This window comes from Theropithecus gelada, chromosome 13 (genome assembly GCF_003255815.1).
Source record: "Theropithecus gelada isolate Dixy chromosome 13, Tgel_1.0, whole genome shotgun sequence".
NCBI lineage: Eukaryota > Metazoa > Chordata > Mammalia > Primates > Cercopithecidae > Theropithecus > Theropithecus gelada.
In genome coordinates, this window is record NC_037681.1 from 58,036,127 (window position 1) to 58,054,703 (window position 18,577).

The 18,577-nt window shown below is 43.1% G+C and overlaps 1 protein-coding gene across 5 annotated transcripts in view; it reads right to left on the reverse strand.

Annotated features, from left to right (window-relative positions):
* Nucleotides 1–10,917: 10,917 nt before the first annotated feature.
* The window catches only part of CDC42EP3 (CDC42 effector protein 3), a 31,744-nt gene continuing 24,084 nt past the window's right edge, over nucleotides 10,918–18,577 (reverse strand). For 3 of the 5 annotated variants that reach the window (XM_025354133.1, XM_025354134.1, XM_025354132.1), the window contains exon 2: nucleotides 10,918–15,805. In XM_025354133.1, the coding sequence (XP_025209918.1) occupies nucleotides 14,806–15,570 (765 nt within the window). In that variant the 5' untranslated portion in view covers nucleotides 15,571–15,805 and the 3' untranslated portion in view covers nucleotides 10,918–14,805. Of the gene's footprint in view, nucleotides 15,806–16,393; nucleotides 16,659–18,577 lie in introns of those variants that run through there. The other 2 variants (XM_025354135.1, XM_025354136.1) reach the window with 2 other exon arrangements.

The following is an 18,577-nucleotide window of genomic DNA, read 5'->3' on the forward strand; positions in this document are numbered from 1 at the left end:
TTTGTAGCCCTCAGCTTCTTTCCAAGAGGTAATTTTGCCTTTCCCTGTCTCTTTGGTCATCTGTCTGTCTTAGCCTGTCAGACATTCTCTCACACTCTACACATGCACACGCATACACACTCTGTACATATACACTACACTACGCACATATCACATATATACATAACTGATAAACATTTTGTTTTAATGTATAAGCAGCATGTTTACACAGAATTTGTCCTTGGCTTTAGGAACTATAGAACTCACCAAATAGAGGGCTACATATCTGATACAGGAGAGAGAGTCCAGGACTACTTGCTTTCATTCTCAATCTTGTCTGGATAATCAGGTTACAGTATGCTAAGGACACCGAGATGCCCAGGATGGCACAAGTGGAAATTCTTCTAGATGCCTTGTGGTGCACTCTTGAGTGTCTGTGGTTAGAACTTGATTCTTTACTGGCTTATGGATCAAGTGTCCTGTGGTTTGTGACAGCTGCAGTGTTGGATGAGATAACTGGGGGTGCTGGGCATAATTCATTCCCATGTGTCTACATTCTGACTATAGAAAGCTATTGACCTAAAATAACATGTCATTTAAAAATATTTTGATAGTGTAAGATCCATTTTTTGTTTTGGATCAGGAGGCCCTACAGTAAATTTTTACATGTCATACCTCTTTGTTTTCACAGATAATTTATATTTCTTTATCTCTGACACTATTTGGCTATCCTAGAAATAGCTGATGACACCAATTAGGATATACACTCAGTCGCTGATGACGTCCTATCCTATTATGTGTTCATGCACAGCAGGGCAGGGTATCTGAAATACATTTGCTTTAGCACATTTAGATAATGTGTGGGAAAGGTGACAGGTTTTTATTTTCTTTTTTGCCAATTTGTACATTAGTGTCTCTTAAGTAGCAGATTAAAAATTTCTTAAAGCACTAACACTGATTAAAAATGTTTGTTTAGGCTTGTTCAGAATTCTAAGTGCTTGCAGGATCCAAATCACATTCTCGTCCTTTAAGCCAACATTTTAAAAGCCTGTAATGGCTGTATCTTATTGAAGCAAACGAAATAACTTTCTATAGGGCTATTTTCTTTTATAAGGTAAATAACTAAAACTTGTAAATATGGAAAAACAATCCAGATCCTTAGACATATTTGTAAGTATATATTTTTAATAAATGTTTCAGTCCTATTAGTCTCTATCATTTTAATACACTGGCAAAATGCATAGTACTTTGTTCTTTTCTCAAAACTCTTTTTCAGAATTTATGGCATTTCTTGTACCCGGTAAAGACTACTGATAAGCCATTTCTTGTGGACTAATAAAAAAGAATTCATGTTTGAGAAGCATTAATTTTAGTCTCTGCTTTTTATCTATTTATTCATTCTTTCATTCTTCATTCAGCAGCAGCTTCTGTGCTGGGCTGGGAGTCAGGTTGGAGGAATGTGCCCTCTCACCAGGAGGATGGACTTGATTGGATCACTTCGGGAGACCCACTGAATAGAGGGGCCTCTGCAAATGCAATGCGGCCCAAGAGGAGAGGGAATGGCTGATTCTAACACAGGCTTCACAGAGAAGGTGACAGAGGTTTTAATGGGTTAGGAAAAGAGGAATTCATGCAAAGACAGAGAGGCTGAAAAGACTGGTATTTGGGGAGTTCTGCAATGATAAATGAGGGAGAAGCTAAATGTGTGTGGCTGGTGGCATGAGTGAGAAGGGATGAGGCCAGAAGGCGAAGGGACTTGAGTGCCATTTTCAAGACTTTGTTTGGACTTTGTCTCCTGGCTATGGAGACCTCATAAGGACCTTTAGTCAGGGTGGTGACTTAGAGTGGGTACTATTGGAATCAGAGGCTCTTACAATAACTGTGAGAGGGAATAAGGACTTAAGGCAAAGACCTTCTGTGTGATTATAGACAAATTTATGCAATACAATAGATAAAAAATTAATGCATAAGTCTTCATAGCCCCTCTTCCTCTTCTCCCCTCCAGGAACATTCTAACAGAGCTATGGATTATGAGTTGGATTTTCTTGGGAGTTAAGAGAAGAATATAAATATTCTAAATGCTTTAATTCTTCTTTGTTGCTACATCTTGATTTGTTTTTTCACTGTAACTGCACTGAGATCAGTCCCCATGGAGCTCTAGGTTAATAGGGCTACATAACATGTTTTTTTTTAAGGAAAGCCAGTATAATGTTGGGTGACCCAAAGGTTAATGCCTATTTGGGGGCAGTTTGAAGACCTACTGGTTAGTCACATCTACAAAGATACAAGATAAGATAGGCAAGATCTTAAAAACCCAAATCCTGTCTGGTTTCCTGCTACCACAGAAGGTTCCTGAGGAATACTCCAGAATAAGAACATGCTATTTATTACCAGCTAAGGCTTTGTCCCTGACACCTCACAAAAGTGCCTATTCCAGGTCATGGACCTGGGTCAATCTGTGGGCAAGATGTCAGAACCCTTTGCCTCCTCTGAACTCAGAAGCCATTAAGATGACATCCATCTTTGGATGCTCTCTCCTGGACTCTACCTGGTTCCTGCTTGGTTTTCTAAAAGAGGGAAAAAAAGAGGATGCTGCTTTCCAACCATAAGGACGCCTCCATCCAATCTTATCCTATCAGTTGCTAGGAAGGGAAAAGGAGAGAAGTGATCTCTGTTTTAAGAAAGTTGAACTTTAAAGGAAGAAGTTCTGAATGAAGTACCCCAATCAGGAGCAAGGATGCTTATCTTCTTTCCTCCTCTGATATGGTTTGGCTGTGTCCCTACCCAAATCTCATCTTGAATTGTAGTTCCCATAGTCCCCATGTGTCATGGGAGGGACCCAGTGAGAAGTAATTGAATCATGGGGGTGGTTACCTGCATGCTGTTCTTGTGATAGTAAGTTCTCACGAGATCTGATGGTTTTGTAAGGGGCTTTTCCCCTCCTTCTCTGCACTTCTTGCTGCCACCATGTGAAGAAGGATGTGTTTGCTTCCATTTCTGCCACGATTCTAAGTTTCCTGAGGCCTCCCCAGCCCTGCAGAACTGTGAGTCAATTAAACCTCTTTCCTGTATATTTAATAAACTATCCAGTCTCTGTTATATCTTTATTAGCAGCGTGAGAACAGACTAATACAGCTAACCCACTTTACCCTTAGCAGCATAGATTTAATTCCACCTTCTTTGTATGAATTAGGGTGTTGAGCAGAGTGAGTATTTGACTTTCATTTTTCATTGGATTTTACATCAGGTTGTGCCACTAGCACAAAGAGTTCATGGAGGGCCTTGTATACCTGTTTAGGAGTTTGGGCTTTATATAGTAAAGGAGAGTTTCTGAAGATTGTTAATTTGGGACTTTATGTGTTTAGATGTTCAGTTAGCGAAGCTTAAAATGTTTTTTAAAATAAAGTATCTAAAAATATTTTTAGAGCCCATCACTCACAAAATTAAAAATGAAAAACATTGGCAGGGGTCATACTAAAGACAGTGAAATAGTTACGAAGCTGTTGCTATGTAATAGAAGCAAGGCATGATGAGGACCTGAATGAAGTCAGTGGCAGTGGGATTGGAGAAAAGAGACTGGACGTGAGAAATATTTAGGAGGCAAAAGAAGAGGGTTGTATGGAGAAAGGAGTCACCTCCTGGGTTTTGTCCTGAGAAGCTGGTTGGATGGGATTGCCACTCAAGCACAGGAGGAGAAGGATGGAAGCATATTTTTGATGGTGGTGAACTTGATTTGAAATATGGTAAATTTGGGGTTCTGGCAGGCCAAACAAGCAGAGATGTCCAGGGCTTATCTGGATATTCAGGTCTGAAGCCCAGGAGTTATATCTGGGTAGGAGATAGAGATGTGGGAGTCATCAGAAAATAGCTGGCAGTTGAAGCTCTGAAACAAGACATCACCAAGCAGAAGAATGAAAATGACCCTAGGGTGCATGGTAGCAATGGGGTCAGTAGCAGAAGAAGAACCGGGAAGGATTCACAGTGGTGTAGTTGGGGAGAGAGAAGGGAGTGAGAGGAGGAGCAGTGCCCTGGAGAGTCAAGTGCTACAGAGAAGGAAGGGAAGTAGGGTGGGGGACATCTGTGACTTTAGGAAAGTGGTTCATTGGTGACTGCCAAGCATAGCTTCAAGGAATGGTGGCAGTAGATCAGGAGGAAAGTGACTTCAGTGTATGTGAGGTGAGCAAATGGAGACATTGGTGTAAACCCCCCTCTCAAGGTTGTGGAAGCGGCTCACATTTTTGAGGCAGGACTGGGTTTGGTTTTCAGAGGTAGGGGTTCGAGCATATTCTCTGCAGAAAGCCCTGTCAGTCAGTGAGACTGGTAAACACTATTGTCATGTAGTCAGAGGCAGAGTCTCAATTCTACTCCTTGTCTTATGTCTGTCACACTGAATACTTTTGCTCTTTCTTAAATCACCAGTTGGCTCCCAGGGCTCCCAGGCTTTTCTGGGTTTGCTCTGGGTTTGTTCACCTCTTGTGTTAGTCTGTTCTCATGCTGCTATGAAGAAACACCCGAGATTGGGTAATTTACAAAGGAAAGAGGTTTAACTGACTCACAGCTCTGCAGGACTGGGGAGGCCTCAGGAAACTTCTGATCTTGGTAGAAGGGGAAGCAGACATGTCCTTCACATGGCAGCAGGAGAGAGAAATGCAAAGGGGAAACCCCTTATAAAACCATCAGATCTTGTGAGAACTCATTATTCATGAGAACAGCATGAGGGTAACTGCCCCCATGATTTAATTACCTCCTGCTTGTCCCTCCCATGACATGTGGGGATTATGGGAACTACAGTTCAAGATGAGATTTGGGTGGGGACGCAGCCAAACCACATCACCCCCGTTAGAGGTGAAGGATTTGCTGTGCCCCTATCACTGCCACCCCCACTGCCACCAGGGCAGTCACGTCTCACCTGGTGTGACATTTGGTATCCCCATTCCTTCACCCACTTGTGCCTTCAGAGAGGACTCGGAGCCCTCAGGAGAGCTACAGGGTAGTCCCGTAAATAGCCAGGGGCCAGTGAGATGATGTACTCTGAGGAGAGGCTTCCCAGAATACAAACATTAGGTGTCAAATGTGCTATGAGGACATTGAGGCATTGTACCCTCAGTACCTGTGGCAGGTAGGTAGGGCCCGGGCCAGCCACAACAGCCCTTTCATTTCCCTGTGGTGCTGTCCCAATGTCATAATTCTTTGTCATGATGTGGGAAGCACTGCCTGATGGGGCTCCACCTCCACCACGTTGGCTGACTTCTCTGTCACTTGGTTTCCTGAATGGTATTTAAATGCCCCCTGCATCAGGGTCTCGGCAAACCCTCTGGCCTCTTCTTCAGTTTGCCCTCTGCATACTCGGAGGGCCTATTTAACTTTGCCTGGCGTCTGTATGGAAGAAGTACTTCTTAGGCAAAGAGCTCCTGGAAGACAATCTCCCTAGCAACAACGAAGCATCCTCTCTGCAGTGTTTTCTGCTTCTCTGTTGTTGTTATCTGGATGACAGGGATTGAATCTGGCCTCTGCCAATATCAAATGCTGTCTGGGGCTGGAAACAAGCCTCAAAACATGTTTTAAATATTTTATTTCCCCCCATCTCCCCTAAGTCTGCCCACCATGCATATGCTTAAGGTTATCCCCCAGCGATCAATTGTGAGTGACGGTGACCCTCCTAAAGGTAGTCGACTTAGCCTGTGGGCTCAGGCATCATACCTGTGTCTGACTAGACACTGTTACCCTGCTTGAACATGTGCCACATGAAAGCAGCTTTCTCTTGTGCTCTTAGTAGGAGGTGCTTTCTGGTAATGTTGGTGCAGGGCTAGACTTTTCTCCTGCTGAGCCTTTGCCTGGAATGTTCTCCTCTTCCTTGTCACCATCCAGAGCACCACTAAGTCAGTGTAAACTCCCCTTCTTAAGGGAAGACTAAGGACCTGGGAAGTGGGGTCATCCTGGCCTTATCTCCTTAAAAGACCTAACTCTTCAAGGGGGTCTTCCCTGTTAACCCTCTGTATTAGTTGGCTAGGGCTGCAATTGCCAATACCAGGAACTGGAACGGGGTAACTTAACAGAAACTAATTTTCTCACAGTTTTGGAGATCAAGGTCAAGGTGCCAGCAGGTTTGGTTTCTCCTGAGACCTCTCTCTTTGGCTTGCAGATGGCCACCTTCTTGCTGTGTCCTCCCATGGCCTTTCCTCTGTGTGTGCGCACATCCCCAATGTCTCTTCCTCTTTTTATAAGCATATGAGTCCTATCCAATTAGGGTCCCACCCTTATGAGTTCATTCAGCCTTAATTACTTCTTCAAAGGCTTTAGCTCCAAACATAGTCACACTGAGGGTTAGGGTTTCAACATATGAATTTTAAGGGAACATCATTCAGTCCACCTTGTTATCCTTAACATTCTCCATTTTTCTGTATTTTCTCCAGTGCTTGGGTATTGCATCAGTTTCCTGTAATTGCTTCAGCAAATTGCTAAAAACTTGGTGGCTAAAAACAACAGAAATTTATTGTCTCACAATTCTAGAGGCCAGAAGTCTGAAATCAGTATCACTGGGCCGAAATCAAGCTGTCAGCAAGGCTGCACTCTCTCCAGAGGCTCTAGGGGACAATCTGCCCCTTGCCTTTTTCACTTGTTGGTGGCAGGCAGCATTCCTTAATTTCTGGATCCATCACTCCATCCTCTGTGGTCACATTGTCTACTCTTCTGATCAAATTTCTCTTTGCCTCTCTCTTTAAGGGACAATTGTGATTGCATTTAGGGTCCACCCAGATAATCCAGAATAATGTCCCATCTCAAGATCCTTAACTTAATCATATCGGTAAGGTCCCTTTTACCAAATAAGGTGACTTTTATAGATTCCAGACATTAGAATCTCCTATCTTTGGGGCCATTATTCCACCAACCACAGGAGTATTGTTCGTAATATATCATTTGATGTTTTAACAAATGATAATATATCATTTGATATTTAACAGTTGACCTACAAGAAGAGCCCTTGTTGCACAGGCAGGAGACACAAAGATGTTTTTGCCGGGTGTGTTCAGACAAGATCACACCCTTGATACCATAATCTAGACCCATGGCTCTGTCCTCCCACATGACCTTCGCCTGAGGGGAGGGGCTGGGGACTACAGAACCAAGGAGTCTCCCTGGGGAGGTGAAGTTTCAGATGATCCAGGGGTTGGAAGAAGTTTCTCCCATGCATTTTATCTCATGGCTGGTTAGAGGGGTGGGCATCCCACTCCCAGAAGCCATTTCACTTTGAATACTTTGTTTACTTCTGGTTAGAAGAGTCTCCAGGAGTGTGGGCTCTGGTAAGAAGGTCCTGTTTTCCCTGGTCTCACACAATCAGGTCTGCTGCTTGTCTATATTTTGCTATCATGACGCTTTTACAATTTTTTCTCTCAATTACCTGAGGTACCTGATGAATATTCAACATGTTTATGAAGTCCAGAGTGCCAGATGTGTTGAAAATGAGCAATTTTAATCAACAGTGAACCTACCACTATTTTTTTTTTTTAAGAGAGCGATTACTGAAGCTTCACAAACAGTGCTTTATTTAGTCATAGGACTCATGGTCTGGTACTAGGATGGGAGGACTTTATTGGCTGCTAATCTAATATCTAAGATTGTGTTTGTCTGCTTTTCCTTCTTGCCATTTATGGTGAAAAATCTGCCAAAGCATCACAAGTGTTTTGTTTCTTGTTTCTAGTCCCATCCCAATTTCATTTTCATGCAATGGGAGTCAGGTTTGGAAGATAATTGTGATTTCCTTCTCCTACTTTTAACAATGCCCTGCTTACTGTACAAAGTTGTGTCTGAACATTACTGCTTATTCTGAAAAACTCAATATGTAATTTTTAATGTCGTTTCAAGCCTTCTGAAGTTTTATCTGTTTCTGGGGCATTGCTAATGGTTTTCCTTAGAATGCAGAAAGAACTTATAAAGGAGATGTCAGGAGAAAATAATAATCTCCTCAATGCAATCATGTCATTAAGATGCTATTGTTAAGAGTGGGGGATGAGGCAGAGGAAAAGACCAGACAGTGACTTAGAAACATGAGCATTTGGCATTAAAGGCATTACTGTCTTGAAGTCTTCTAGCCTGTAGGGTGTATGGAAACGTGTCAGTTATGGAGAGTTTTATATTAATCTCCTGTACCATCTAATTTGGTTGATTCAAAATTAGGTGTAATTGCAAGTACTCTTCTGGCACTAGGGAGACCAGCCAACAATAACCTTCATTATCTCTTCTGGTGAAGGCCACATTTGCTCTCAGGGTAAATCTCTTAGAAACCTAAAGCTCATCACTTCACTGCCCATTTTTCTTTGGTCCCAGGCAAAATTATGCATTACATGAACTCTTCATGCTTTTCCCGGTCTCTCTTGCTACCTTGTCCCAGGCCAGTTGCTAGAGACTTGTGCTCCCACAGTGGGCATCTGATAAGTGAGTTCACATTTCATTGTTGGTGGCTTGCAGATGTGCTAATCCTGGAATTATTCTAAGGGGACTCTATGCCTAATACAAAGCCTCACCCAAAAAGGAACCCATCTCCAAGGGTAGATTTTCTAGCCCTGGGGCAGCTGAGTGTAGAAGAAATTGTTTTGAGCAGTACTGTTTTTCTAGGGTCACACAAGTTCTGCCTATTTCACTTGTAGCAATGCTGGCCACGGGTATAAGGATGACATCCTTTGGAGTTCTAATGCACATTTCCTGGGACTTAAAGATGGGAATTTTCTATGGACACAGTACCTCAAAGGGATTCTTTGGGATTTTCAAGACCCAAAAGTAATGAAAGAATCTTTTCACTACAGATGATCTTTGACTTATGGTGGGGGCTACGTCCTGATAAGCCCATTGTAAGTTAAAAAATATAAGTAGAAAATGTGTTTTCAATTAAGAACCATCCTAAGTTGGGAACCATCTGTATTTTTGTGGGTATTTGTGGTGTAAATGTTGGGGACCACGTACTATGCTGATAATGACCATCTTGTTGAAGTGCCTTCTAGGGTAAGGACTCACCCTGGGAGTGAGTGTGAGTTTCCCTGAGGGGTGGACAGTCCAGACATCACCTCTGGGAATAGGCAGGTCCTGGGAAGTCTGGGCTGAGCCTCAGTTTCATGAATCTGGACTTAGAGTTTGAGATAACCTCTGGGGCTATTTGTTTCTACTCAATTGAATTGTTTTTCTTACTTTGTAAGCCAGAACTCCTGGCTCTCTTGGGTTCTAATGACCCAGGAGATTCTTCAATGACATTTGGATTCTCCTGTTTCCTGGGGAGCTTTCTTCCTTAATCCTGGGGATACTCAAAGTGTAAGCCAGCCTGGGAAAAGATGGATTGAAAGAAGTTCCGAGGCTGGAGGATCATGAGGTCAGGAGATCGAGACCATCCTGGCTAACATCATGAAACCCCACCTCTACTAAAAATACAAAAATAAATAAATAAATAAATAAATAAATAAATTAAATAAATAAATAAATAAATAAAGCCGGGCATGGTGGCAGGTGCCTGTAGTCTCAGCTACTAGGGAGGCTGAGGCAGGAGAATGGCATGAACCCAGGAGGCACAGGTTGCAGTGAATCGAGATGGCACCACTGCTCTCCAGCCTGGGTGACAAAGTGAGACTCCATCTCAAAAAAAAAAAAAAAAAAGGTTCCTGGGGCTGGGCACAGTGGCTCATGCCTGTAATCCCAGCACTTTGGGAGGCCAAGGTGGGTGGATCATTTGAGGTCAGGAGTTCGAGACCAGCCTGGCCAATATGGTGAAACCCTGCCTCTACTAAATATAAAAATTAGCCAGGCATGGTGGTGGGCACCTGTAGTCCCAGTCACTCGGGAAGCTGAGGTAGGAGAATCAGTTGAAACTAGGAGGCGGAGGTTGCAGTAAGCTATCACGCCACTGCACTCCAGCCTGGGTGACAGAGTGAGACTCTGTCTCAAAGAAAAAGTTCCTTGGGATACTGCTGGTGGAACAGCTGCCCAGTGTGTTCAGCCCAGGGACTGTAATACCAGCTTGCTTCATCTGGAGTTATTCCAGGAGACACTTAGTCCCTCTTCCTTCATCTTCCTAAGTGACTTACCCTGAGCACCTCAACATCAGCCTCACTATTGAGGTGTCCCTACTCTGGCCTTCAGGTCTCTGGGCACTATAGACTGGGCATGAGCTTTCACAAAATGTTGGCTAATTTTATACAAATATCTATCCCGGGAACCACCTGTTCAGTAGTCTGATTCCAGAATCTTTTCTTCTTCCACTGGAGTCTTCTCAGGAGTGGGTCCCAATCTTGCAGACCTAGAAGTGGGCATTTTTTACACCAACCCCTGTTCCTGGACTGTTTTGAATAGAAGCACTACTAGGATGTGAGTGTATCCTTTGGTTTGCTCATAATATTCTTTTTCTTCCAAGAATGCCCCTTCTCTCTAAAATGATCTCAGCAGACCCTCAAGGTACCTTTTGGGTCCTTCTCTTCCACAAAACTGCCCCAGGTCTCTCCCTCCCCAGAACTCAACTTCCTTTTTTCCCCCCAGTGATCCTTTTGGCAATGAATCACATGCATACTTTGTGACATACTCCAATAATCACTTTATGGTGAGCATAATACCCACTTTACTTAGCTTTGCTCATTTTGATGTACGGCAGACATCTCCGAGTGATGAGTCTCTGGAATATTAACTCTATTCTGCACTTAGCTTTGCTCATTCTGATGTATGGCAGACATCTCTGTCTGAGTGATGAGTCTCTGGAATATTAACTCTATTCTGCATGATGGCTTTGGTTTGGGCAGATGTTTTTATCAGCCGTGTCGATCTGCTTTCCATGAGGGAAATTTGGCTGACCTTCAGAGGATGGATTACTGACCTCCATTGGGAGCCAATGGAAGTGACATCATTAACGGATTTTTTTTTTTAACAGCAAAAATGGAAGATAATTAAATGCAGCACAGTAGTTGTAAAACAGATTTCATTGTGTTATACATCACTTCATAAAGTAAGCATAGTTCCCATTCTTCCACATGTTTTTTTGCAGCATTTTACCACAGAATAATGACTCCCTAACAACTCAGCTGAAAAATATTTAGATCTACTTGCTCTAAGAATAAGGTCAACATTAAACATTCTCAGATGAAAAGCTTGCTGGATGAAATAGTGCACCATCAGAATAAAGCATGCAATATATTTACAGTCAGATGAAACAAGTATGTCCATAAATCTACCAGAAAGACCATCTCCTTCTTTAGGAAATACATGTATTGCTTAGCCAGTACCAATAAGTTAATGTGGTGTGAGTAATTTTGGGTATTCTGGCCTTCCTGAATCTCATACAGCCAAACCAACCAGAAGGTTTCCCCACTGGGTTGATGGTGGCTTATCATTTGGCATCTGGAAACTTCTCTTATTTTGCTGGATATGGCTCTCTAGTGGGTGGGGACACAGGGCAGCACCCAATAACCCTGATTATATGGCTTACTGACTTGCCTAAGAAAAATAAGTCAATCATTCAGATTAATCTGGGAGGCTAATTCTAAAATCAGATTTTATGAGAATTGCTACATTTGGGGCTATGTTAACCTCATTTCCAAAAGAAAAACTCTTACTGGAGAGAAACCATCATGTTGGCTCATTCTATTGTGTTTATATATTTCACAGTACAATGATTCAGTCTTGCCAGGTTCCGTATTAGGAGGAGGATTAGAACTACATCACTCAGTATTATCTTTTGTCTGTTCTAAAATATTTATCAAGTTAATTTATAGACTTACAGATTTTTTCCATTCCAGGACTTCATTTGCAGGGAGCCTTCAGAAAAAAACAGGTCACTTGCAGTAATATAGGACTAAACTGTGATTCTGGAGACCCGGGTTTCTCTTTGCTGTTCAACCAGTGTAGTCTTTTGTGTGTGCTGTTAAGTGATTTCTGGCTCACTGAAATGTGCTAATGACTTCATATTTGTGAAGCGCTAAGTATCCTGATATTTTGCTCTTTTCAGGCAGAAAATTTCAGGCAGAAATAATATAGCTTGTCTTTTGCTAGATCTCACTAGGGGGAAAAAAATCGCTCACAAGAGCCTTGCCTACCTCAACAAGAAGGGTCTCTACTTACACAAATGGCTTGGTTTCTTTTCTGGTTATTGGGTCACAGGTGGCTCGCCATTTGCTTTGAGTTTGCAAATAAAGTACATCTTGGGTTTCCTTATCTTTAAACAAGTAAAGATAAATTCGGTTAAAGTGGGAGAAGGTTCACAGGATGAGAACATCAATTCAGCTCATAGCAGGTGTAGGTCTAAAGTGCCTCTTTGCAGGAAAGCAAGCCACCACCAGCTGTCCACCTGCTCTCTGGGGAAGGGACCAGGCATTGGAAAGGCTGCTTTGGGAGAAGTGAATCATTTATAAGCCGGATGTAGCTTTGTTTCCTCTTTCTAATATGGACATATTTATTGCCATCTCAATTACACCTAATTCAATTAATGGAAGAAAATGTACATGAAAGGACTCCCAGAAACTAAAATGGCTAACTATAGGCAGGATGCGTGATTATTTAGACTCTATCAAACCAACCCAGTACTGGCAGGGCTGTTCTCTCCCCAGTACTTACCAGAGAGGGAGCAGAGATAATGCGCAGCCACATTCCTCCCCATTTCATGAAATAGTTTCATCTTTACCTTGAGGTCACGCTACAGATGAAGAGTAAAATGAAAGACTGAATATGATCAGTACTAATTAAAATGGGGGGAGGTATTGAAAGAGTCTAAAATTGGCTACAAATAATGAGATACACTGGACTCTTCCTCGTTAACAAGATTTAAAATAAGCTGGGAAATTTCTATTTGGAACTATGAACTGTGATGGGTGTGGTCCAACAGAAAAAGAACACTGGAGAGTCATGGATAATGAAATACAACTGGGAAGTTAAGGAAAGCATGCAATGCCCTAGGACAAGCTTGTCCAACCTGTGGCCTACATGAAGCCCAACACAAATTTTTAAACTTTCTTAAAACAGTCTGAGTTTTTTGGTTTTTTTTTTGCAATTTTCTATTTTTATTTTTTTTAAGCTCATCAACTATGGTCAGTGTTAGTGTATTTTACATGTAGCCCAAGAAAATTCTTCCAATGTGGTCCAGGGAAGCAGGACACCCCTGCCTAGGGGAATTTGTTTCGTCTACTTGGTTAGTTGTCCTAATTGCATTTCACCTGCAGTCCAAAGGTTATTTTAGATGACAGAATTGTAAGAACCCCAAACCCAAAGAAAGAATCGTTGAAGTGGTTGGGAGAGGAGGTCATTTCTGAGATACATTTCAAGGAGAAATACCAGTTTGAGAGAAGGAGCTGGTAGTTATTGTGTGCAAGTGTTTTTCTTTGATGGGGAAGGAGTGGTTGGCAAAGATCTGTGTATACATTTCCTGCTCCTGTTTCCTTAACCACCATCCTCAGGGCATCTCTGGCACCTTGGGATGGGGTAAGTGCTCTCTACTGCCCTCACTTTAGCTGCCTTCATTTGTCTATATGGCACTTTCTGCATGAACAGACATTTGCCTTACAGGGATGAAACTGGACTTGCAAGAGTTTGCTGTAGAAGGGTTCAAGTCAGGAAGATGCTCAGAAATGAGCACTGAGAGGGTGGCATCAGTGTTGACTTAAAATTAAAAAAAAAAAAAAAATCTGACCTCACATGTTCATCTTTCCTAAAGTAGAGAGGCTCAGTTTCTAGCCTCTCAAACCATAAGGAAGTAATCAAAATTAGAGCAGATGGAAAGCATCTCTTACCTTAAAGCCTCACGTACATTTCAGAGAAGCAACTTCTCTAGCTAGACTTATTCTTTTATGGTCTTGTTTATTACTATAAACAAGCAAGTTGACTTTATCATTTACTCTTTATTGTGTTGTTTGAAGTACCTATGTAATGCAAGTATGTACTGTACTAAAATACCTATATTTCCAAAAACATCATGTGGGGTAGCCCACAGTCTCTGCAGAAGCATCATGAGTAACCTGCGCCTTTATACTTTACAATTCGTTATTGGTTGCTGTTAAAGGTATGATAACAGATGAAGAAAAAAAACTAAGTATGAATATACTTTTCCAAACACACACATACACAGCTTACAGTGGAATCCCAATGGAAACAAGTCAAGTGACATCTGATGTAGGATCTATAAAATGTAGACTCTCTGCAATAAAAAGCCAAAGGCACGTAAAAATATATTTTAACTTTAAAAATAACTTAGTTACAGTAATACTTTGCCTGTGTCTTACCAACATGTAGCTGACAGTCAAAATTTTGCAATATAGATATAGAGGGATATATAAGAACTACAAGAAAATCCCCAAAACCCATAAGTTCAAATGTGAAAACAGAAAAATTTTAACACTGGAGAATTCGCTATGGTGAGCCCAAGCAATATAGAAAAGAGTCTACAAAAAGGCTTAGGTGTTAAATAAATTTTGACTTCCTCTTGCTCAGAAAATGTCGGAGTGCTGTAAAGTTCCATAAAGTTCCTCAGTGTGACTCGCTCAGCCCTTCATAGCTAGTGCCAATCCTGGCCAACCCAGATTTCTTGTGTGCCTGCAAACAATGTGTGAGCCGAACATCACCAATGCCTGCTGAAAATGGGCTCTGACTCACTTCCTCTTTTTGCCAAGATAGGTTTTGCTTTGTTGTTTTTTCCTAAATTGTTTTTGCAAGGAGGGCATACCAGGTAAAAAAATACTTTGTAAGAATATTATTTTAGAAAACCCATCACAAAATTGCAAATACAGCTCCGGAAGCCCTTCTCTTCAACTGTGGTTAGTTTAGTTTAGTTTTTGTACCTTTTACCCCAAAGGAAAAAAAGTTGGCATCCTGTTACTTATTTTTATCCATGACATTCAGCACCTCATCCAAAAGTGAGGGCCCAAGATCAAGCTGCAGGGAGAGGAGGGAACCTGTAAGGTCAGAGAGGGACTCCTCTGACTTAGTCTTTCCCTTGATGAGCTCGCATGGGGCAGGATGGTCAAACATGTCCTCAGCTGGCCAGTCGGGGTACTGTTCGGACAGGCTGGAGGAGTGGCTGTCCCTGCCCTGGCTGGACTGAGAGGCAGATCCGCTGGAGCCCCACGAGGTGTCTCCCTGGTGGACTGTCCCATTCTCCAACAGACTGCTTTTCTCCTGAGCTTTTTCCTCCATGACAGGCTCGCAGCTAAGCCTGGGCAGCTTTGCTGGCCCAAAGGACTCCTGTTTGGAATTAAATGTCACCGGTGACAATAAGGGCAGCATGAGAGCTTGGGACCCTCCAATGGTCGGGAGGGAGATGGCATTTTTGAGCACCGGGGAGGGTGTTTCTGTGAACACAGAGTCCGAGGTGCTGTTGGCCCGGAAGAACTCGTTATGCCCAGGGAACTGGCCCAGGTGTGCTTTCTCCTGGTTTCCAGGTAAAAGCTCGTAGTTCCCTTGAAGAAAGGAAATATCTCCAAAGACATCATGCTGGCCCTCTTTGCCGATGTGGATGGTGTGGCGAAAGTCTCCAAGCGGGGGACTGATCATGTCGGGAGACAGAATGTCCCTCAGTTTAAATTTCTTTCCTTTCTTGTTATTGGCTGCTTTCAGGTAAATTGGGGTCTTGGCTGGCATTTTGGAATTTGAGAATGTCTATTTTGCAAGTGGAAAAAAGGGCCACTTTCTTCACAGATGGTATATGTTTCTGAATAATCCTTTTTGATAGGAACTGTCACATCATTTTTTCAAGTGGCTTCAGAAGTGGCTTTGAAATGAGATGGGGTCAGAGAACCTTCCTGAGGTTACGGCCAAGTGAGGCTTGCTAGAGAGCCAGTTACATCATCCAGTCTTGACCACAACCAGGAGAAACCTGGAGAAGAAACCAAAGCAGGTTATAATCTAAAGAGTCATTTGGGTGCCCTAGGGCCTCCCTTTTCACAAGAGCCTGTAAATAATGGCAGGGCCAGTTCCAACTAATGCAAACTTATTGTTTCCCTCCAGTAAGTGGATAAAAATTTTCATCTTAATCTTAAAGAGAAAACAAAACAGGAAAGAGAAAGACCTAAAAACCCCAAATCTATGACACCAGTACTTTTTAGACATAGCCATGAACACATCTTCTGGACATGTCTACAGTTGTAGTCATTTTCCTCTATTCTAAGAATTGCTGTAAGCATAGGATCAGTGATTTCAGCTCCTTAAATACAACTGGACTTGTTTTAAAATACATTTTCCTTTTGCTTTGATGTGCATACTAGCAAGACTAATGATATTTCATTGAGTTCCATACGTACATAAGTTAATGCAATAAAATGAATAGTCCTACAAGGAAAGGTGCTGGAATTATTTAATAATTGACAATAACTTATATGCTACTGTCCTATAAAATATTAGTGGAATACATTCTTACAGATAAGAAAATGGAGATTCAGGATAGGCCCTTCCCCCAGAAAGTTACCTTTTCTCAATAACATATAGCCAATAAACAAGAGAGCTAGAGCTGGAATCGGGTTGTGGCAAAGTATTGGGCTGTCGAAGATATCAGGATTTGAAGGCATTCTGAGGTGGGAGGAGATGAACAAAACTGCTTCACCTCAAAGAGACAACATTGTGATTTTCTATTACAGGCTGGGCCTTCACTTGGGAACACCTCTGAAACATTACTGATAAGGCTATATCCTCCCTGCAGTAGGCAGAATTCGAGGGCAGCCCCCATGATCTGCCTCCTGGTGTTAATGACTTTGTAAGTAGAACCTATGACTGGCTTCTAACCAAGGGAATATGGCAAAGGTGACAGGTCACTCCCTGATTAGGTTACATTATAGGAGATTCCATCTGAGCTGACAAGGGAGAAGACTTGCTGGCTGTGGGGAGGTGAGCAGTTACACTGTGTGAGGGCCTATGGAAATGAAATCTGCCAACAATGTTGGGGAGCTTGGAAGTGGATCTTTTCCCCAGTTGAGCCTCTGATGAGACCATCACCCTGGCTCACACTGAATCACAACTCAGTGAGATGCTGGAACTCAGCCCCACCCAGATTCCTGACCCACAGAACCTGTGAGATGCTAAATGTTGTAAGCCCTCAAGTTTGTGGTCATTTGTTACCAGTGTAGAAAGCTAACACATCCTCCCTGCACATACTATATGGTAAGATTAGGAGGGCATGAGCTATAAGAAGGCATTGGGGATGTAATGTCCTCTTTTGCCGATGAGATGCTCTTATCTTTAGAAAATAATCCTCCACCTCTGATGCTGACATAGAGAGGCTAAACCCTTCCCCACTGCAGGAACTCCCCAGATGACTCTACCATGACCTCTTCCCTCAGGAGCTCCTCCCTCTGGCCGCAGAGCCTGCAGATAAATACTCCAAGGGCTGGGTGGGTTAGCTGGTGTTTTGAAGGGAGCCACATTTGCTCTGTAGCAGCTGGAGGCTGTCTGCATCTGCCCCATATTTCTTTCCTTTCAGCAAGAGTTTTAAATTCATTTACCAGTGGCAGGTGACAAGAACTGTGCTCCACCACCCACTGGCTCAGTAACAGCTAACTCAGTTTGGGAAGCAGCTAGCTCAGCGTGTCAGCATGCTGGCCAGCAACCCAGGCCTGAGAAGCCTGAGAACAATGCACGGGAGACAGCCAGCCCCACTCTGGCTTTGGGTGTGGGGAGGAGGCAGAGGAAGTACCAGGAGGTTTGCACTCATGCAGAGTGGGCTGACCATGGAGCTGCCAACAATGACATGATCGTGGGTCCTGACACTCGCTCTCATAGTTTTAGCTCTAATTTGGGTCTTGTTGTGGTAACAAAAGTTAAAGCTCACGTTCTTCCTGTTAAAATCTCAGAACTTCCTTCCTGTATGAGTATACAATGCCTACTCCTGGCCTAGGACCCCTGCTGTTCAGAGGTAGCCTTCCTGCCCTCTGGGCACAGTGTGGCTGACTGCCTGCAGGAGCAGCTGGGTGGCCTGAGGAACAGCTGCCCACAGGAGTGGTGTTCTCAGCACACATGGCCAGGAAGGCAGCTGCCAGGGAAAGATACAGTTTGTCCACCACAACTCAAGGGCATGCCAGGACTGCCTGGGGTCAGCCGATGGAGGCAGGGTTATGCAAGGCCAGGTCCCAGGGTAGGGTGTTCCAATTATTTAAAAAAAAAAAAATTGATCACTTAAGGCCTGGAGTTTGAGGTCAGCCTGGGCAACGTAGCAAGACCCTGTGTCTATGAAAAAAAGTAGCTGGGCATGGGGGCACCCACCAGTAGTCCCAGCTACTCAGGAGGCTGAAGCAGGAGGATTGCCTGAGCCCAGGGGGTTGAAACCAGCCTGGGAAACATAATGAGACCTCATCTCAACAAAAACTTTCTTAAAAAATTAGCTGAGCATGGTAACACACACACCTGTAGTGTTAGCTACTTGGGAGGCTGAGGTGGGAGGGCTGGGTGAGCCCAAGAATTCAAGGCTGTGGAGAGCTATGATTGTACCACTGCACTACAGCCTAGCAAGGCCCTGTCTCAAAAAAAAAAAAAAAAAAAAAAAATCCCATGAAAATGTAGCCGGAGTCCCTGCCACTCTGACTGGATCATTCACATCCACCCTCTAAGGATTTGGGACAGTGAGGAGGAAGAGCAAAGGGGGAGGAAATGCATGCTGTTC